We start from the raw sequence: 23,703 nt of genomic DNA on the forward strand, positions 1-23,703 counted from the left end.
ATAGTGTTTTCCCGCTATTTATCTCACACTCCGGTCTCGGAAATACCGTGTCATTAGGAAACGAGAAAAGTAGATACCTATATAATACGAGAATAGGAAAAAAGAGAATAATATCGCGGCTTTCGTGACTCGCGTGCGCGCAACTTATTACCCGATAGTATGCCGACGAACTTATTATTAGAGTGTGACGTTTCACCGAAGTAAACCTGTGAACGCCGTTATTACATGTAGTCCGTTACAGGACTCTTGAAATTGATAAAAATGGCCCGGTTCGCGAAATCGAACCTAGTGACCCGCTCGAGTGCCACTTTTGGATCCTTGATGCAAGAAAAAAGTCGCGAATCCTTTTCATTCCCGTTTCGCGAAGTCGCTTTCGCTCAGCTTTACATACATATTTTATATTGTTATACATTTTTTTATTTATTTTTATTTATTATTTTATTTTCTGTTATGCATTATTTATATATATACATATATATATATATATATTTATATATAATTATATAATTATTTTCATTATTTTCTTAGGAACATAACATATATTTATTATATATATTATATATTTTATTTATAATGTATAATATATATTATTATACGTCATATATTATATATTACATGTATATAATATATACGGAGAGAATTTTCTCTTAAAATTTACCTTGAAAATCATGATAATCATGACAATATGCGGCATTGGAAGAATTTTATAAGAGTTTTCTCTGATTAATATTTACTACGATAAAAAATATTAATATGTACATAGTAAAATTAATCGAATCTGTTTTATATCTTATATTATGGTATAACTATAATAAGAAAAATAATAATAATGCGAATACTTATTTAGTCAGCTCTTTTAATTTTTAAAGCCACAATCTCCACTTGATTCCTCTCGACCAATAGAGCCAAACGCGATGTTATTGCGATAATTATGAAGGATCCGCTCGGGTTCGAGTCCCGATTCAGCCGACTTTCGGACCAATATTTTTCTCGCCTATTTCTTTACAGGGGATGTTAAGAGAAGGAACAGGGGGAATTTCTGAGATCCCAACCATAGGATTCAAATTCCTTTCCAAAAATGTTCTTTCCTTCATAATTATCGCAATAACATCGCGTTTGGCTCTATTGGTCGAGAGGAATCAAGTGGAGATTGTGGCTTTAAGAAAAATAATATTAAAAAGGTATTAATATCTATAGATTATTAATATTTTTTTATTGTGATAAATATTAATCAGAGATCAATAAAAAACTCTTATAAAATTCTTTTAGTATAATACATTGTCCCACGATTACCATGATTTTCAGGGTAAATTCTAAGAGAAAATTCTTTCTGTATATTATTATATATGTTATATTTTATATGTTATAAATAAAATATATATTATGTACACTCCAAAAAAATTTATTGAATTCGAATTCAATATTTATTTCAATACCGTCTATAAAATCATTTATTTGAAACTAATAATATTGATTTGCTGTGAAAAATATTTGTTTTAAGAAAATCCTTTTCAAAGTTGGAAATAAATGATTTATTAGGCAGTATTGAAATAAAAAATTTATTAATTTAATAACTTTTTTTCAGTGTACATATCTATATGTTATGTTCTTAAGCAATTATATATATATGTCTTTTCGCCAACTCGCTCGCTCGCGAATGGTCTCACAGCAGAAATCACTCTTAACCTTTGCCACTCGGATTCGCCTAGACCAGTCTCTCACAGTCGCCCGCATCTAGCCGGCAGAAGGTGTACGCTCGACCGAAGCTTTCTCCTGATCGTTAACTTTTACTTTTGCCACAGGCGAATTGAGCATCTCAATGTGTTTGTTCCTATATCATCTGCATCGCCGCGAGAAGGAGAGACAAGGCCGGCTCCGAAATGCAGAACCTTTGCTCAATTTTATTTTTCTCGCGCGTTTTTTACTCATGCGTGCGAAGAAAACTCGAGGTGCTAAAAAGAATTATGGCAAAAAAAAAAATAGAATGATTAGCAACATCAGCGATTTCGTCGAATTGATTCTATCGACATGTTTTTTCGAGAATAATTAGTGACTACGAAGTTGAAATACATCTTTACGATGCGGCTTCGAGAATTTCGATATAATCATTTTTATGTAAAAAAGGGTTTGACATATTATTAAACAATTATCATGAATTTCGAGGCTTGACATAATTGAAAACAGTCGAATGTATAACATAAATTATTTCGAATTTTTTAATAAAATCTCAAATGGACTTCTTTGACTGACATAACTTTTAAAAATAGATGCGTCAGCTGAGAGATCGCGGATATTTTCATTTCTCCTCTGTTACGTGGAGTGTATTTTGCACGCGGGTTTTTTATAGGCTCAGAAAGGGAGAAAAAGAGAAAGAGAGAGAAACAACAGCCCGCAGAAGTTTGCCCAGATGGTGCAAAAATTAAAAAAACTGGAACGCGCGTACTCGTTGAAACTGTCACCGTGTATTGCATCGCAAAATCCACATCGCGCGACATTACCATACGTGAAAGTACAGGCGAACGTATCTGTATACGCGCCATTATTTTTCTATCCACAGTTCAGCGGTGCGATTTAAAGAGGAATAAATCTATCGGTTTGTCGAACGTACATATATAAACGTATCGGCGACCTATAAAAATTATGCGAGAAATGCAGACGCGACATATATATCGTATTTTCTTTTTGCACTGCATTCTGTTTCGTATCTGTCTTTTACTTCTGCTCTTCTTTTTATTATCTGAATTTGTCTCTCGAGTACTCTGTAATTAGACAACGCACGAGACATCTGCGAAACAATTTTTCTCAATTTTTTCTTTGACATTTTTTAGATATATGATACATATACATATATTAGATATGAGAGATATAATTTTATATCATATTATAATATATATTAATTATATTATATATTATACAGAGATAATTTTGTCTTAGAATTTATGAAAATCATGGTAATCATGAGACAGTATAGTATAGGAAGAATTTTATGAATTTCGCTCTGATTAATATTTACCACAATAAGATATAAAATATGTTCGATTAATTTTACTATGTAAATTTTGATATTTTTATTGTGGTATATTAATCAGAGGAACTCTTAGAAAATTTTTCCAATACCATATTATACAATGGTTTTCAGAATAAATTCTACGCGTAAATTCTGTCCGTATATTTTCGAGCTTTTGATGTGAACCTATCGAAATTTCTGTCCCACGAAATTTAAGCACGAAGGGTTAAATTTGAAACCCCGATGTGAAAGCATAATAGTGATTGGAAATGTCTTTTGTGCGCGTTGAAAATCGATCGGATCTCTTTTTTCGGCGCGCATTAAAATGAATCTCCCATGACGGTGCAACGACCTGATCCTACGGAATAAGAATTTTAAGGGGATGCTGCTGTTGTTCTTCTTTTACTTTGTTAGGTTCACTTTTTATTGAATATACAGATTGAAAAATCCTCCACAATGAAAGTACTGATAATAATGAATGGGGAGCGCTGTCTGGCAACTAATTTTTGCTGTTTTATGTCTCGACATCGATTCCGCACGCAAATATACATATGGTATACATAATTAATTCAAGCACGAATCTTTTGATACAGGCTTTTAATCTAATTTTTATCACTTCTGTCATCTCTTTTGGGAGCACCATATTTTATGCACAAATAATCGGCAGAACTTTTGTATTAAATAAGTATTGTTATGAGCCGATTAAAAAACTGTAATTTTTTAAATTTTATTATTTTTTTTATACGAAATTCAGCGCTCCCTGTTCATTATTATCAGTACTTCAATTGTGGAAAAGGATTTTTCAATTTGTATAGCTAATAAAAAGAAAAGCCCTTCAACTCAAAGTTGGTAAAACATTTATGGTCAGCATGCCCTTAAAGGGTTGCTGTCGTAGTTCTGTTTTACCGACTTTAAGTTAGGTTAGGTTTACTTTTTATTGAATATACAGATTGAAAAATCCTCCAGACTTTTAATTTCATTTTTATTACTTCTGTATTATTCTTTCATGTCATCTCTTTTGGGAGCACCATATTTTATGCACAAATAAACTGCAGAACTTTTATATTAAATAAGTATTGTTGTGAGCTGATGCAAGAGGTCGATAAAAAAACTGTAATTTTTTAAATTTTATTATTTTTTTATACGAAATTCAGCGCTTCCCGTTTATTATTATCAGTATTTTAATTGTGGATTTTTCAATCTGTGTAGCCAATAAAAAGAAAAGTCCTTGAACTCAAAGTCGGTGAAACAGTCATGGTCAGCATCCCTTAACGCAGATTTTTCAAAAATTTATTATATCTATCCGGATTATAATGGCGCGCTATACGATGGTCAAAGCGTGAATTGACCTGTATTTCCGAGCGTTAGCTCGGAATCGAGAATCGAGACGAGCGTAACAATGTGTACGCCGGTGGGAGGCCGCGCCGCCCCACCTTTCATTCGACTTTGACAGTTCCATTATGGTATCGAAGCTAACGGCAAAGCAGAACGGGCGTAGTTGATGATCGTGAATCAACGCGCGCACCGGCTCGTCCTGGAGGTATTTTTATTGTTCTTTTTTTCCTCTTTTGCGCAATCGGGGAAATGTGCTTTCGATGTATGGAGGAGCCCCATTGTTCGCCGGAGCCTGTCTGTCGTGAAATTAAATCGCGATAAATATGTGAAAAGTGCGCGCAGTGTCATCGATCTCTTCCGTAAAATGCCGATTTAATTCGATGCGCGGCGTTCAGCGAGTTTTAAATCACCTCGTCCGCCTTCTCGGATTAATTTGATAAGTGTATTAAAAAGTTGCTCGCGCATTTCTTCTTTTTGAATCGATATTTCGTCAGTTTTGCTTACTCTTTTTTTCCGCGACTTTAACAGGAAATGAGAATTTTGTGCCGTACGAAAGCGAGAAGCAAAAAGGGATCGTTGCAAATTGCATTACCAAGAATATTTTTGTATCACATTATTTTGCGTCACATTATTTAAGATTGTATGAACTGTACAGTCCCTGCAAAAAGTGACTGAATTAAAATTATATTTATAATAACATGTTTTTTAATTAATAGTATATTTTAATATTGTTTGCTATTGATTCTTATTATTATAATTGGACTCTCGAGGATATTTTTGAAAATCTTGGACATGCTCTATATATGTAAAAAATATTAATATATCAAATATAATATAAATATATTATAGATATCATAAATATATAAAAAATATATATTTCTACAGCAAAGAGAGGCATAATTTCAAATTCCAGTCAATTTCATTTATTTACAAAAAAAAGAGATTAAGTTATGAATTGCTACAAATATGTGCATAAATCATTCTAAACACTTAAAGCACTTTGATAAAAAAAAAAAAAGAATTTGATTGCTATATATAACATTGTTATTCTCATAATGTGAAAATTTCTATAATTTTGTTGAGTTATCATAATTTTGTCATTACCTTCGAAATATGACACATGTAACCTTAAAGACGTTTCGCGAACGCGGTCTCATTCGTGCACGAAAGATTTCTGTGTGCTCATTATTATTCGCTGTCTTTGACTTTTTCGTACGTGCGTCCCCGATACGAAGCAGCAAGAGACAAACCAAACGGTATTCGTCGCCAAGCACATAAACTAATTGCGCGCGTTAATTTCCCGGAAATTTATTTCATTCGATTTCGCAAAATCTGCTTCGCACTCGCCGAGTTCGATAAACACCAAACAACAAATGGATTATTAAAATCGATTGTTTATCAATTCTGTTACCATAACAATATCGAGATCATAATACAAACGATATTATTCTATTACACTCCACATTTCGAATCTATGTTTTTTCCTCCAAGTATCGTACAATATTATTACGCAGAGAATTTTTTTCCCTTAGAATTTATTCTGAAAATTATGCACTAAAATAAATGGCTAAATCAATAAATATTTATTTCAATACTGCCTAATAAATCATTTTTTTGAAACAAATAAATATTTCTTTGTTTTGAAAAGGATTTTCTCATATCAGATAAATATTTTCACATCAATATTGTTTCAAATAAATAATTTATTTGGCAGTATTGAAATAAATATTTATTCGAATTTAATAAATTTTTTCAGTGTGGTAATCATGGAACAATATGGTATTGGAAGAATTTTATTAGAGTTTCTCTGATTATATTTATCACACTAGAAAATATTAATATCTACAGAATAAGATAGGTTCGATTAATTTTACTATGTACATATTAATATTTTTTATTGTGGTAAATAGTAAAATTCTTCCAATATCTTATTGTCCCACGATTACAGATGATTTTCAGGGTAAATTCTAAGAGAAAATTCTCTCGGTGTATAAAAAGTATAGAAATGAATGCGTATAGAAAACTTGAATGGACAAATACTGTAATATTAAAAAAATTACTATGTATATCTACATATAACGCATTTTGCATATTGCATGAAAGTATAAATATATAATGATACTTTCATTGAAGAGAAATCATTAACAGCAACGAGAATATATCGTACGTAGATATCGCATTGTGATACACATATGTGGTTACGCATGTATTAATTAAGAGTATATCGTTAGAAAGTTTTAACGATTGCCCATGAATCAACCGGAAAAGACGGACGAGTGAAAATACGACACTATTGATCGCCAGAGAGTAGCTCAGCAATAGTTAACCCAATTACTTAACGTCCAACTTTGAAGCTAAATTCAGGTGAAATTTAAGCTCGTCTCTATGCTCGGGAATCGAATTTAGATTTGAATTATTACATTAATAAGGATCGATTTATACAAATGTCATCTACATATATATTTGCTAAAATATCAAATTATCCTATTAAACTTTTACGACATTATATAACTCGAGAACAAAATTAGATAGATATTTCAGATTTGTCATATTAATTTACCATGACGCACGTTTTTCTTAACACGGAAAAAAATTAGCTACCATAGCTAAATTTTAGCTGTCCATTACACATGAAATTAATATTTTTTAGCTATAACATTCTCCGTTAAACTATGGTTAAAAAATATTAGTTACCACACAGAGAATTTTCTCTTAGAATTCACCCTGAAAATCATGGTAATATTATATTAATATTTACCACAATAAAAATAGTAATATCTACCACAATAAACTTGTACACATTAATATTTTTTCCCGATTCGGCCGACTTTCGGACCAATATTTTTCTCGTCTTTTTCTTACAGGGGATGTTACTTAATATTTTTTATTGTAATAAATATTAATCAGAGAAATTCTTATAAAATTTTTCCAATACCATATTGTCCATGATTTTCAGGGTAAATTCTAAGAGAAAATTCTCTCCGTGCATAGCTAAAATTTAGGCATGCATGATAACTAAATTTCAGGTTGTAATATATGGACAGCTAAAATTTATCTATGGTATAGCTAATTCTTTTTTCCGTGAAGTATTGACATTTGATGGGCGAAAATATTGCGCTTTTAAATTGAAAATTCTCTTCGATTTGCGCGCCGTAAATATTGACGCAGGTATATAATGGGTCGTCCTCCGCTTTTATCAAATTTATAGATCCGTTGGATACCCATCGAACGTGTATCCTCTCTATATAACGTGATTCCTTCGGCACTTGCCAGTCGACCAAAGAATGCCGCCGTTATAACTTATTTGCGAATCGAGAGTTAAACTCCGCGACGTGGAGAACGTGAGGAAATGATGACGATCATGAGTTCGCGACTGATTCCTCGGAAGAACGGCGAGAATTCTCGTGATGAACAGTGATGATCATCGCGAACACGATGATCGAGCCACGCAGCGACAGGGTGACGGTCTGTTCACCCCAGAGCCAGCATCACTGTTATCAACTAATACGTACTACCAGAGTGCACCAAAGTTCGCGAAGCTCGAGGATGGTGACCGTCCAGGAGAGGGTCGTCAGGTCGCGTCTTCAGTTGGGTTACTCCACGCCGACGTCGTTCATCAATCGGTATATACATACATATATATATTTATCATTTTTATTTAATCGCATCGATAAAACGCCAACGACATGTTCGAACCGCCCGATGACAGATGGCCGATATAGCAATTCACGTGCTGCGCATTCGACTGTCAACAACGTGACAACACAGTAGAAAAATTTGTTTTCTTCAAGATATTTAACACATTTATGTGTTAATTTTAAATATTACTGTTTTGTTAGTTGACCTTAAATGTTAAATTATTAAAACAGATGAGAAAAATGTAAAAATAACACAATGTGCATCTATTTTTAATTTTACACAATAAATATGTTCTGCTTTATTAGTGACAAGATTTATCTATTAAAATTTACGGGAAGAAAATATTGATAAGTGGGGATGATAAAATCTAAAATTAACATATTTTTTGTTAATTTTTATATTAAAAGTATGTTAATTTTAAATTTAACGTATAAGACGGGCAACAAGAGCCAAATCGCGGATGACAATGCGTTATCCTAACGAAACTAAATAATTTTTCGTTAGAATTAAATACCGGTGCACAAGGCACCAAATTTTTACTTGGACACGGCCAAGATTTTAAATATGAAATAATCTCATATTTTGAGATTTAATTTCAATACCCCTTTAACCCCCCTACGGAAAATAAATAAATGAATGCAAGAGAAAAATATAGATCCGAAAATCGCTGAATCGGGAATCGAACCCGAGACCTTTCACTTGCCGGGCGACTGCTCTTCCAGCTGAGCTATTCAGATCCTTTCGATTCTATACTTTTCTCTGTTATATATATTAATGTTGGTAAACAAACGCATTTTTTAAGCCAGCGTGTATCAAATATAAGAGTTTTAACAAGGCTCTGTAATATAAATATAAATTTAACGTATAAGACGGGCAACAAGAGCTGGAAGAGCAGTCGCCCGGCAAGTGAAAGGTCTCGGGTTCGATTCCCGATTCAGCGATTTTCGGATCTATATTTTTCTCTTGCATTCATTTATTTATTTTCCGTAGGGGGGTTAAAGGGGTATTGAAATTAAATCTCAAAATATGAGATTATTTCATATTTAAAATCTTGGCCGTGTCCAAGTAAAAATTTGGTGCCTTGTGCACCGGTATTTAATTCTAACGAAAAATTATTTAGTTTCGTTAGGATAACGCATTGTCATCCGCGATTTGGCTCTTGTTGCCCGTCTTATACGTTAAATTTATATTTATATTACAGAGCCTTGTTAAAACTCTTATATTTGATACACGCTGGCTTAAAAAATGCGTTTGTTTACCAACATTAATATATATAACAGAGAAAAGTATAGAATCGAAAGGATCTGAATAGCTCAGCTGGAAGAGCAGTCGCCCGGCAAGTGAAAGGTCTCGGGTTCGATTCCCGATTCAGCGATTTTCGGATCTATATTTTTCTCTTGCATTCATTTATTTATTTTCCGTAGGGGGGTTAAAGGGGTATTGAAATTAAATCTCAAAATATGAGATTATTTCATATTTAAAATCTTGGCCGTGTCCAAGTAAAAATTTGGTGCCTTGTGCACCGGTATTTAATTCTAACGAAAAATTATTTAGTTTCGTTAGGATAACGCATTGTCATCCGCGATTTGGCTCTTGTTGCCCGTCTTATACGTTAAATTTATATTTATATTACAGAGCCTTGTTAAAACTCTTATATATGTTAATTTTATACAAAATTTATTTTAAGTTATTTGAAGTTTACCCATTCATTTTGCGTTAATATATTATATTATGTTAAATTAACACAAAAATTTCTGTGGACGTGGATTTTTAATATTTATCTTACATTTTTTATTTCTCTTTTAGAGCGGCAGAATATTTTTTTTCTTCGTATATCATTTTTTACATCTATATATATTTCTCTTACATTTTTTATTTTGTTTTTATGTATTTTATTTTTCTTACATTATTTTATTTTATTGTTTTTTTATTTCTTTTCCAGAGCGTTTGGAACATGTGATATCTGTTAAAAACAGAAATTTTTCAACTGTGTATGTTAATGTGTACATGAAATTACACAGAGAGAATTTTCTCTTAGAACGAAATATACTATGTATAAAAATAATAAATGTAAGAAAAATATATATATAGATGTAAAGAATGATATACGAGGAAAAAATGTCTCTCCGTCGCTCTGGAAAAAAATAAAATAAAATAAAGAGAAAAATAATATACATAAAAATAAAATAAAACAATGTAAGAAAAATATTCTTAGTAAAATTTACTATGTATACATTAATATTTTTTTGGTGGTAAATATTAATTAGAGAAGCTCTTATAAGATTCTTCCAATACCACATATATATTATCGCACGATTAGCATGATTTTCGGAGTAAATTTGAAGAGAAAATTCTCTCCGTGTATAAAATACATAAATTCTACTGAAGAAAAGGAAACTGCATGAACGGTACTAACGTCCCTATCGGCGCTATCTCGATGAGATTCGCACGAGTGTAATTATCATAGTAATTTATCTAAAGCGGCATCATCATCTCGCGCTTCTTCCTCTCCAACACTAAACCGATGATAAACTCGCGCACACACAAACGCACATCTCCGCGAACGTGTCAGTATAGAGAGCAAAATTATTTCAAGTAGAGGGATCGCGCAGGCATACACGCGCATCACCCACGTTGGTAATGGCAATCAACGGTTGTTAATTGCTCGATGATAATTAGTCCGCGGCGCGCGAGCTCTTCTTCCTTCTCCGTTTTCTGCTATACCATGTATAATGGAGAGCGTGCTTTAATAATTTCCGTAATGAATTCGAGATACAAAACACATCGCGCGCGTATACACGATTTGCCAGTACGGTACACACATGTTAGCACACTTTGCGCGACTTCTTCGTGTCTTCTTCCCGATATCGGACATGTTTTGATGCCCTGCGCTCTCAAAAGCCGCGCGTTCAGCCGTTAAAGACGTACAACTTTATTTTAACGGGGTACCGTTAAACTTTATTTACAGCCCCAGAACGGAAATACTAGAACGGCGGAACATTCCTTTTCCTCGTTTCCGGATGTATATCATTCTTTACGTCTAATATCTTTCTTACATTTTTTAGTTTGTTTTTATGTATTTTATTTTTCTTGCATCATTATTTTATTTTATTTTTTTTATTTCTTTTCCAGAGGGGCTCAAAATTTCATTCTCTTTACATCTAATATTTTTCTTACATTTTTATTTTTCTTATCTTATTTTTTATTTCTTTTTTAGAGCAGCAGAATATTTTTTTTCCTCGTATATTATTCTTTACATCTATATATATTTTTTTCCTACATTGTTATATTTTTTATTATTTTTTTTTTTTTAGAGCGGCGGAACATTTTTTCCTTGTATATCATTCTTTACATCTATATATATATTTTTTTTCTTACATTTTTTATTTTTATACATATATTTCGTTCCTTTTTTGCTTATGACGTAGAAATTATCCTTGATCAGAGGATCATAATAAATAATGTAAAATCTTTAAAATTAAAAAGTGTCTTGCTACATTTCGAAGATATATTTCTTCCATTGTCAAGTTGTAGCTATATAAATATGTGAATGTCGTTAAAAAACTTATCGGGGGAATTTTTGCGTGAATCACGGGAGTTTATTATCGCTTCAATATACCGTAAGACGTTACGCGCGAATAAGCGACTTTATATATTATATGTAATAGCCACTTGCGCAAATCTCTGGTGTACATCTGCGACGAGGCGTCGCAAAAGTAGAGCACAGATGAGACGTCTTTAAAAGACGCAACTTTCCGAGAGCCTTCGTAGAAGTGAGCTGTCACTCAGTCGATTTCCACATCGTAATTGATCGCGAGAGTCGGTGCTTTTATCGAACTGTCATCACTTTATATAAGTCTCGTGCAGCTCCGTTGATTGATTAATTCAAATTAACGAAGTATATTTTCATTTCTCTTTTATATATCATTTATATTAGCATCTCTCTGTCGTATCATATTATATATTAATTTATTTTTTATTTTATATAATATATAATTATATTATAACATATAATTATATATATTATAATATATAATATATAATATATATTATATAATATATTATATAATTTATATTATGTGTATATATTAACCAAACCATTTACATAGTTAAAAATATATAAAAATTTATATATATGTAAATTTATTATATATTAAATAAATATATTACAGCATGTAAATGGACTGGGTAATATGCAACATGATATGACAGGGAGCGCGTCATTTGCCTGGGGAGAATCCGCAATATGCAAATGATTTACATTGTGTGCATTTAGGCCAATGATAATGAACGTAAGTTATCGCAGCACGGTAATTCAATCTTCTCTTCCGAGGACAAAGGACATTTGCATGTACTTTGAACATACATCGAGTTACATACAGTTAAGAAGTTAACAAGACGCTATATGCGTCTATCGCATTCGGAAACCTGACTAATTGTAAATGCGTTCTATCCTTATCGTTGCATCAGATAATAACGTTTAATGTACACTTTCGATAACATATGTGTGCCGCGATGCACAGATATATTTTGACATGGACTCACACATTTATAGAGATCCCTGTAAAGATTTAATGAATAAAATGTCAGGGATGTCAAAGAAATTATTCTATTTTATTACGTGTACATAAATAAAGACGTATTTTAATTCTCAATTCTCATTTTCGTCATTCAATGTTTTTCGAAATCTGTCATTAAAAAATTATTTTATTTTATTATATGCGCATATATAATGATGTACTTTAATTCTCAATTCTCATTTTCGTCATTCAATATTTTTCGAAATCTGTCATTTAAAAATATATTTAAAGAGATTCTGCTGATCTGCATCTTCTCTCTTCTTCTCCTCCAATAATTACGTCAAATGCAATTTAATGGACATTTAAAATAATATTCTAAGTCGATCGAAAGATGCACTTGCACTTTTTATCTTCCATTTTATCACTGTAAAAGTAAAGTACATTGAAAAAAAATTTATTGAACTCGAATAAATATTTATTTCAATTCTGCCTAATAAATCATTTATTTGAAGTTAATAATATTGATTTGGCGTGAAAAATATTTATTTGATATAAGAAAATTCTTTTCAACAGATAAATATTTATTTGTTTCAAATAAATGATCGAATTGGCACACTGAAAAGAAATGTGTTAAATTAATACATTTAGTTCAATACTGTCAAATGAATCATTTATTGTTTTGAACAGAATTTTCTTATATCAAATAAATATTTTTCATATCAAATAAATATTATTAGTTTCAAATAAATATAATTAATTAATAAATGATTTATTTGACAGTATTAAAATACATACCTATAATACTGTCAAATGAATCATTTATTTGTTTTGAAAAGGATTTGCTTATATCAAATCAATATTTTTCATATTAAATAAATATTATTAGTTTCAAATTAATATTATTAGTTAATAAATGATTTATTTGACAGTATATTGAAATACATACTTGTAGGAATTAACTAAATTTTTTCTCAGTGCAATATTGAAACAAATATTTATTAATTTAATAATTTTTTTTAATGTGTAGAAAGAATGTAATAAGGAAAGAATTTTTTGGATCAATCTTTTTTTTCCAAGACATGTGGTCTCTCGGCGGATCGAACTTAAATAATGAACACGCGGGACAGGCTGTGGCTCGAAGCACCTCGAAAGGGGGCAGAAAGAAGCCGTGCATTTGGCAGCCTAAGGTATCTTCCCCAAAGAAAAAAGCATCGAGCCAGGTGCGTGTCGGCAGAAGCAGGCAGTGTTCCGTATGCGATATTAACGTGGAGAGAGAGGGCCTGATAGCACGCGCGCATCGTGGCACGCGAGTCCGATGATGGAGGAGCAGATGTTCCTTCCTTTTGGGCTCTAATGCCACATTGCGCTCTCTCCTCGCGTTTATTTATCCTTATATCCAGGCAAAGACTTTCAGCGTCTGCTCCGAAGCGCCTGCATCCTGCGGGGCCTGGTGTTCTCATCCCTCGAGGAGAGACACTTTCATTTTTGTAAAAGCATCATTTACTGAAAATATCATATGTTTATCTAAAACGTTATTTTTTTTTATATAATATATTTTTTATAATTTTTTTATAAATATATTTTTATAATATATTTTTTATAATATATAATATATTTTATAATTTTTTTATATTATACTTTTTATATAATATATATATTTATCTTGAATACGTTATAGGAAAAAAGAAATTTTTTTAATTTGAAATCGAAATTGTTGGATTAATTTTGTAAAATTAGATATGATTTCAATCCAAGATATTCTGAAATTAATTTATTCATTATTGAATTATTCAATTTAATATGTATATTATTTATCATATGTTCATCTATGAACGTGATATATATTTTTATTAAAAGATATTCGATATATCGAATACGGTTTCAATTGGAGATATCTGAAAATATTTTCTTCATACGTTGTAGAATATGTTTCTCCTTCGAGGAGAAGATGTGACGTGTCACATTTTCTTAATATAATTTACTTTGTATCTGGGGCACACAATTTCCATTTTCGTGCGAGAAAATATTGATAATTCGTGATGAAAATAATGAAAATCATTTCATTCGCAATTTTATCATGTCGAACATCCTCTCTCTCTACATGGTTTCTAAGCTTCGAAATTTAATTCTAATTTGAAAACTGCCTTTACACATCAGACGCCTTATTTGACTATATGTCTGTTAGCCGAAGACATCGCGTTTATATGGTTTATCCACATTATCGTATAACGTTTAATGGTACACGCACTGATTACGGCAGAAAAATATACCTCGCTCACGAGAGCGATGCATTTTATAGCGGAACCATCGATTTCTCGACCGTCTATTCCAGAAAAAAAATTGTCCAGTCCACTAATACAAATTTTATTAATTATACTCATTTTTTATCATTATTTCTCTTTTTCGAATTCGAAGGCAGGAGAGAGATATCTTGTGTCATTATTTAGATCTGGAACTCTTTACTGCAGAAATCCTGCACATAATTTTCTCTTAGAATTTACCCTGAAAATCACGAGACAATATAGTATATTGGAAAAATTTGATTAGAGCTTCTCTGATTAATATTTAATAATAAGATATAAATATGTTTGATTAATTTTAATATGTATACAGTGGAAAAAAATATTAAATTAATAAATATTTATTTCACTATATTGCCTTATAAATCATTGATTTGAAACAAATATTTACCTGTTTTGAAAAGAATTTTTTTATATAAAATCAATATTTTTTCACATATCAAATCAATATTATTAGTTTCAAATAAATAATTTATAAGGCAATTTTGAAATAACTATTTATTTAAATTCAATAAATTTTTTTCAGTATACATATTAATATTTTTTATTCTGGCAAATATTTAATCGGAGGAACTCTTATAAAATTCTCCCAATACTATAATTGTCCCATGATTTTCTTATATAAAATCAATATTTTTTCACATATCAAATCAATATTATTAGTTTCAAATAAATGATTTATAAGGCAATATTGAAACAACTATTTATTTAAATTCATTAAATTTTTTTCAGTATACATATTAATATTTTTTATTCTGGCAAATATTTAATCAGAGGAATTTTTATAAAATTCTCCCAATACCATAATTGTCCCATGATTTTCTTATATAAAATCAATATTTTTCACATATCAAATCAATATTATTAGTTTCAAATAAATGATTTATAAGGCAATATTGAAATAACTATTTATTTGAATTCATTAAATTTTTTTTCAGTATATACATATTAATTAATATTTTTATTGTGGCAAATATTTAATCAGAAGAACTCTCATAAAATTCTCCCAATACCATAATTGTCCCATGATTTTCTTATATAAAATCAATATTTTTTCACATATCAAATCAATATTATTAGTTTCAAATAAATGATTTATAAGGCAATATTGAAACAACTATTAATTTGAATTCATTAAATTTTTTTCAGTATATACATATTAATTAATATTTTTATTGTGGCAAATATTTAATCAGAAGAACTCTCACAAAATTCTCCCAATACCATAATTACCATGATTTTTAGGGTAAAAATTTTGCGCGAAAATTCTCTCAATGTTCAACTCGGCTCACATCCTCACGTGTACATTTGTCATACAACATTGCACGTTTACATTATATATATATATGCAGATTCTTACATAAGTCATTTAATTGACTAGTATTGCGTAAGAAGTCTCTTTGCATAGGAAAGGTTGAGTGTCACGGTCGAGCACCGTCGTTGTGCACCTGCCAGATGCACAACGACGGATACATAAGAGTCCGTATACACGCACCTTTATTTCGCGGAAGGGGAAGGACTCGTGCCCTTCGTCTTCGTGATCCCTTCGAGATTTCTTGCCCGAAAAATAAAGCCAAGAACCACCAGCAGCTGGCCAGCTGCCGATGTTCTCCGGATTCAGTTCGTCCTCGGCTTTCGCGGTGGTCGGATCATCATCAGGCAGATCGGATGATCGAGTCCGCGGCTGGAGAGCGAAGAAACGGGTTGTTCCGCGTTGTAAATTGTGTAATTGTGCGAGCGAGAGAGTGAGTCTTCCGTACCGTTGTGTACACATCGAGGACGCGAATATCGCGCACGCAACCGCATTTAAATTCGATACACGTGGAAAATCGACCGAGTTCCTCGGGAAGCAACATGATCGTTTGCGTTCCCCGTTTCAGGGGGTGAGTTCTTTTTATCTTCGTGATCCGGCACCGTAAAACCTCCTGCACGCGTCTATCTAATAATATAATTAGAGACACCTGGCAGGGAATGCTCTATGCGATATATATTATCGTTATCTTATTTCAATTATCTCTCTTTATATAGTCTTTACGCAAGTTGCTTTACGTGTCTGCGCACTCTTATGGGTTGTTTAAACTTGTGGTACACTGAAAAAAATTCTACACTGAACAAAAAATTTCAAATCAATCATTTATTTGAAACAAATAAATATTTATTTGCTTTGAAAAGGATTTTCTTATATCAAATAAAGATTTTTCATATCAAATAAATATTATTAGTTAATAAATGATTTATTTGTTTTGAAAAGGATTTTCTTATATCAAATAAATATTTTTCATATTAAATATTATTAGTTTCAAATTAATATTATTAGTTAATAAATGATTTATTTGACAGTATTGAAATACATACTTATAGGAATTAACTAAATTTTTTTCTCAATGCAATATTGAAATAAATATTTTACGCAGGTTGCTTTACGTGTCTGCGCACTCTTATGGGTTGTTTAAACCTGTTGGACATTTCAAAAAAAAATTCTACACTGAAAAAAAATTTCAAATGGATCATTTATTTGAAACAAATAATTATTTATTTGCTTTTAAGAATGGATTTTCTTATATCAAATAAAGATTTTTCATCAAATACATTTATTACTTTCAAATTAATGATTTATTTGACAGTATTAAAATAAATACTTATACGAGAATTAACTAAATTTTTTTCAGTGTATATACGAAAAATTGAGTTAAGAATCTACAATTTTTTTTATTCTTGAAAGAAATAAAAATTTAATAGTCGACCAGAATTTTAAATTGTCAAAGTTCGAGCTTCGATGACTTCTGCTGTCTTTAACAATGTTTTTTTTTTTAGTATCTTAGGTTGCTCTACGTGTTTGCGCATTTTTGTGGATTTTTTAAACTTGTGGTACATTTGAAAAATATATCTATATACGAAAAATTGAGCTGAGAATTTGCAATTTTTTATTCTTGAAAAAATAAAAATTTAATAGAGTCGACCAGATTTTTTAATCGTCAAAGTTCAAGCTTCGATGACTTTTGTTGTCTTTAATAATGTTTTTAGGATAATTATCTTCTCTTACAATCTTACGACTTTACGCAGGTTGCGTCTGTGCTTTTTCACGCAGGAGTTTAAACTTATGATGTTATGGTGAAAAATAATTATATAACACGAAAAATTAAGTTATACAAATCTGACACTCTTCTCGAAAAGAATAAAAATTTAAAGAAATGATCAGATGTTTTACCATTAAAATTCGATCTTCGATCATTTTTATTGTTGTCTTTAATAACGTTTTTTTTTAACACATTGTTTTTAATAACGTCTTTAACGCAATTATCTTCTTACGACTGCTTTACGAAGGTTGCTTTACACCTGCCTTTTTATGTAGGGAGTTGTAAGGAGTTTAACTTGTGGTATATTACGGTGAAAAAATTCTATACACGAAAAATTAAGTTAAAAATCTGAAACTGTTTTATTCTAAAAAAAAATTTAATAGAGTTGATCAGATTTTTTAATCATTAGAAATTCATGTATCTTCAATAATTTTTGTTGCTTTTAATAATATCTTTAGCACATTGCAAGATAATTCAATTGCCTGAAAAATACAATATTTAAAAAATATAATGATATTATTATTATTAAATACTTTATTATATATAATATTATTTTATTATATATAATGTTATTATTTTATTATGTATAATATTATTATTATTATATATTGTATTATTATTATTATATACATGCATACACAAAGAGAATTTTCTCTTAAAATTTACCCTGAAAGATTGGAAGAATTTATATCTTTTACAATAAAAAGTTTTAATATGTGTATAGTAAAATTAATTGAACATATTTTTATATCTTATTGATATATATATATATATTAATATGTATTATTGTAGTAAAGATATTAATCAGAGAAACTCATAAAATTCTTCCAATTTCTAAAAGAAAATTTTCTCTGTGCAGATTACATATTCGTATATTATTCTAAAATACTAAAAATAAATAATAAAAGCAAATATCTAAATGATGTAATTTCTCTTTGAATGTCCAGCTTCCCGACGAAGGTGGAGAGGCCCCTGGTGCACAGCAATTCAAATCAGGTCCATCACGGCAGCAGCATGCACGGCGCCTACTCATCCGGTAGCCAGACGTCCTTGTCGACGACGTCGTACATCACCGGCCAGTCTTATATGCAGAACCAGAATTACGGCGCGTCTCCGTATCCCTCCGCGAACGTGCAGATGTATCCTTCGCACGGCTCGAGCAACTACTCGCAGCCGCAGAGCTACGGTACCGTGGTGCAGGGCTTCGGCGGACAACCGCAGTCCGCTGCGTACCAGCAGAGTCAGATCCTGAAGAAGGGCTCGGTCCGCAACGGCGACGTCCTCAAACGATGCCGACTGCAGACCGCGTAAGTCGTCATCTTGTACTCTCGCGAGAACAAAAATTAGGAATCAGTTTTTCCAGAGATTCTAATGGATGGAGAACGCATATAAGTCAGTGTTGTGCTTAGATGATTTTAAAATTAGCTACAAGATGAGATAAAAATATGTAAATTTAGCATAGATTTTGTTTTAAATGTATCTATTGTAGATGAAAGATAAAATTATATTTGGCGATTCATCTAGATCATTTTTTAGATAATCATTTTTAAGACTGCTAATGTAAACACACACAGAGAGAATTTTCTCTTAGAATTTATCCTGAAAATCATGCTAATTGTGGGATAATACGATATTGGAAGAATTTTATAAGAATTTCTCTGATTAATATTTTCCACAATAAAAATATAAATATCTCTATTAATAAATTTTACTATGTGTATAGTAAAATTAATTGAACATATTTTATATCTTATTGTGGTAGATATTAATATTTTTAGTGTGGTAAATATTAATTAGAGAAACTCATAAAATTCTTCCAATACCATATTGTCCCACGATTACCATGATTTTTAGGATAAACTTTAAGAGAAACTTCTCTTAGTTGCAGTTATTAAAAAAATTCAGTTTAAGTAAGTGCAGTTATTAAAAAAAATATAAATTATAAAAGGAATATAAAATGTATTCATATTTTTATTTATAATTTTTTATGGCTTACTACTTAAGTTTTACTATTTAATTGTAAGTATTTTTACGTGTTATGATTATAAACCAAATTTATCTGAAAATTATTCTAAATAATTTAGTAAAGATAATACTTTATTCATCCAAGATTCAGATATAGATAACGATATATTTTATTATTTATAAAGATACGATGATGTCAAAGTTTCTCTCTCTCTCTCTCTCATCTAGATGATCATCTATATAATTTTATTTAGATAACAGCAAACATTGCACATAGTTAAGAATGAATTTTGGAATTTGCAGGTACGAGTTGTCACAGGACCTGCTCGACAAGCAGATCGAGATGTTGGAGCGGAAATACGGCGGCGTGAAGGCGAGGAACGCCGCGTTGACGATCCAGCGCGCCTTCCGAAGGTACACGTTGCTGAAGAAGTTCGCGGCGATCACGGCGATGGCCAAGGCGGAGAAGCGACTGAGCAGGAAGCTTCAGGAGGTGACGACAGATCGTTCGGGCAATCTCAACGATCATGAGAGAATGGTTTACCACAGTCAGATATACATTCAGCAGGCGCAGTCCGCCAACAGGTACACACATATACACACATATGCACAATATGTCAAGTTCACCGCGACTAAATCGATCGCTGAATCTGAACAGGCCGATGCCGATCCGCAGCATGTCTCTGAGGGAGAGGCGGCACGTGGACAATTCCCAATCGCCGATACCGAGGAGCCAGAGCGGCAGATGCGAGGTTCAGGTCACCGGGCATCAGCACACGAACCATAGCTTGCATCAGAGCGGCGGCAGGCACACGCCTTCGTTGGCGCCCAGCCCGTGCAACCGGCATCAGCAATTACCTCCGAGTCCCTGTTGGGAGTCGAGCTCCCAGGAGAGCGGTTCCAGTATCCATTACTACAATCCACAGGTGAGTGCCGAGAGTTACGAAGCGTTCTGGTCAAGTTAACGGCTGTAATTTGCGTCGACGGTTCAAAGTTTGTCGCTTTATTTACGCAGGAGGCCTTGTGTGGACTGAGACAGGAGACGCCGCCGCGAGATCTGCTGCGGACGCCGTGTACGTCACCGTCGGCGCCGCACAATCTGACGATGATATCGCAGAGTTGGAACAACGCCAATCAGCTTGGTCCTAGTAGAACGTCGAGAGGAGGAGGAGGTTCTGGCAAGAAGGTTCCGCCGGAGGTGCCGAAGAGAACGTCCTCCATCAGCTCCAGATCCATGGAACCGCGTCACAATGGTCTCAGTAAAAGCGTGGAGAACGGAAGTCTGAGCTCGGTGCAGAGCTCCGGCAGCGATTCCACCAACTGCGAGAGCTCGGAAGGTGACGCTCAGAGAGGCTCACCCGTCTGGAAGCACAAAGGAATCGTGAGTACATCTGATTTTCTTCTCTCTTGCTCTCTTCCTCCGCGAGGTAGCGCTGATTTTTTGAGGACGTGAGCGAAAAGCGTCGTTAACGGAGCCCGTGTTTTTTCATTGTGAAATCAGTCGAGTTCGCCGGAGCATCAGGAATGCGCGAGCCATACTACGGACGCGACGGCGATGGCTGCCAACGTTAAGGAGCTGGGCCACTCGCACGCCAGTTCCGGTTACCAGCTTCCTCTGATGGACCATACGGAGAATCTGCCGACCCAAACGAGTTACAAGGTGTCCGAGACGGTGAGAAAGCGACAGTACAGGGTCGGCCTGAATCTCTTCAACAAGAAGCCGGAGAGGGGAATTAGCTACCTCATCAGACGCGGATTTTTGGAGAACAGTCCGCAGGGGGTCGCCAGATTCCTGATCAGCCGAAAAGGCTTATCCAAACAGATGATAGGAGAGTATCTCGGGAACTTGCAGAATACTTTCAATATGGCGGTACTCGAGTAAGTGGTTTCAATATATATTGATATTTACTTGAGATATATTTGAATTGAATTTTAATTAATATTTTTTTGATACCTTTATGATATATTAAATTCTAATTTCACTCACAATTTGCAGATGTTTCTCCCAGGAGCTGGATCTTTCTGGAATGCAAGTAGATGTAGCTTTACGAAAGTTTCAAGCCTATTTTAGAATGCCCGGCGAGGCGCAGAAGATCGAACGGTTGATGGAGGTCTTCAGTCAACGTTATTGCCAGTGCAATCCCGATGTAATATCAAGGTTGCGGTCAGCTGATACTGTTTTCGTCCTGGCCTTTGCCATCATCATGCTTAACACAGATTTGCATACACCCAATTTGAAACCGGAGCGCAGAATGAGACTCGAAGATTTCATCAAAAATCTTCGAGGAATCGATGATTGCGGCGACATAGATAAAGATATTCTGGTTGGCATTTACGAACGGGTGAAGGATAACGAATTCAAGCCGGGCTCCGACCACGTGTCCCAAGTGATGAAGGTTCAAGCGACCATCGTTGGAAAGAAGCCAAACATGGCGCTACCGCACAGAAGATTGGTATGTTACTGCAGACTCTACGAGATACCGGACATTCACAAGAAAGAGAGACCCGGCGTTCATCAGAGAGAAGTTTTCCTCTTCAACGATCTGCTCGTCGTCACGAAAATTTTGAGCAAGAAAAAGAACAGCGTAACTTACACCTTTAGGCAGAGCTTTTCACTTTGCGGCATGGTGGTTACTCTATTCGAGGTTCCTCGTAAGTGTTTCCACGATCAAATATACTTAACCCTCAGTTACCACTCATTTTTGACCATCCTATTTTACCACTCATGGGTTAGAGTAACCCAGTCTTTTTTTGTTTATATTTCTGGATCTAAAGAAGCTATTTTGAAGTATTTTTTTTCAATCGATACGCCAGACAGTAAGAGAAAAGAACATATCGGTACAAATGTCACCAGATTTCTACGACTCGAAATATTTGAGAAAAAATGAAAAGTGATCTTCTAAAATTTCTTAAAATAACACACGTTTAAATTTTTAATATGGGTTAACGTAACCCAGAGAGGTAACCGAGGGTTAAATATACAAAGAATACTTGTCGCGCATAACTTGATACATTGTCCGTTTCTTGCAGATTATCCATACGGCATAAGACTCTCTCAGCGCGTTGACGGAAAGGTTCTAGTCACATTCAACGCTCGAAACGAGCACGACAGATGTAAATTCGTGGAAGACCTCAGGGAGTCCATCAGCGAAATGGACGAGATGGAAACTTTGCGTATCGAGACTGAATTGGAGAGACAGAAGAGCAGCAGGGGCGCGCGAGGCGGCGCGGAAAATAGAGACTCCGGTGTCGCCGACGTAGAGATATGCCCTTGCCCGGGCGCTTGTTCCGACAGAGCGGAGACGGTCGACGTCGACACGCAGTTGAAACGTTCCGCCCTCAGCAATTCCCTTCTGGACATACATGAGCAGTGTGAGTAAAAGTATCATTACATTTTGGCCAGGGTTGGCATGTTTTAAACAATTTGTTCAAAACTGTTTGATTAAAACTCGTTTAAAACAGTGGACACTGTTTTAAACAGTTTTAAACAGTAGTTTATAATAATAAAAGTAATAAGGTAAGTATTATTTTAACAGAATATTTAATATGATTAAATTTTATTATTAAATTTTTAATTTTATTATTAAATCTTTAATAATTCTATTATTAAACAATATACTATAATTAAATGCTCTTTAATTCAAATAAAGTATTACACATATAAAAGGCTAATAAGAGCAGAAGTAATATTACGGTTATAAAAAAAAACTAATTTATTACATTTAATCAATATGTACTGATAGAAACAATAAAGTTTAAATTAATATAAAATTATAAAAATAAACTCGAAAGTTAAAACAAATGAAAAAGCGAACGTTTCGATCCAATTTTTCGGATCTTCTTCAGCGCAGTACACAAAG

General features: G+C 32.9%; 1 protein-coding gene across 6 annotated transcripts in view; it reads left to right on the top strand.

The window, feature by feature from the left end:
• siz (Brefeldin-resistant Arf-GEF family protein schizo) overlaps positions 1-23,703 on the top strand; it is an 84,345-nt gene that overhangs the window by 58,241 nt on the left and 2,401 nt on the right. For 2 of the 6 annotated variants that reach the window (XM_029311243.2, XM_085486440.1), the window contains exons 2-9: positions 7,551-7,965; positions 18,826-19,185; positions 20,147-20,428; positions 20,502-20,769; positions 20,859-21,224; positions 21,345-21,721; positions 21,840-22,495; positions 22,874-23,215. In XM_029311243.2, the coding sequence (XP_029167076.1) occupies positions 7,760-7,965; positions 18,826-19,185; positions 20,147-20,428; positions 20,502-20,769; positions 20,859-21,224; positions 21,345-21,721; positions 21,840-22,495; positions 22,874-23,215 (2,857 nt within the window). In that variant the 5' untranslated portion in view covers positions 7,551-7,759. Of the gene's footprint in view, positions 1-4,177; positions 4,548-7,550; positions 7,966-16,433; positions 16,685-18,825; positions 19,186-20,146; positions 20,429-20,501; positions 20,770-20,858; positions 21,225-21,344; positions 21,722-21,839; positions 22,496-22,873; positions 23,216-23,703 lie in introns of those variants that run through there. The other 4 variants (XM_029311242.2, XM_085486441.1, XM_029311244.2 and 1 more) reach the window with 3 other exon arrangements.

Source organism: Nylanderia fulva, unplaced genomic scaffold (genome assembly GCF_048542155.1).
Source record: "Nylanderia fulva isolate GAGA-0341 unplaced genomic scaffold, ASM4854215v1 Scaffold43, whole genome shotgun sequence".
NCBI lineage: Eukaryota > Metazoa > Arthropoda > Insecta > Hymenoptera > Formicidae > Nylanderia > Nylanderia fulva.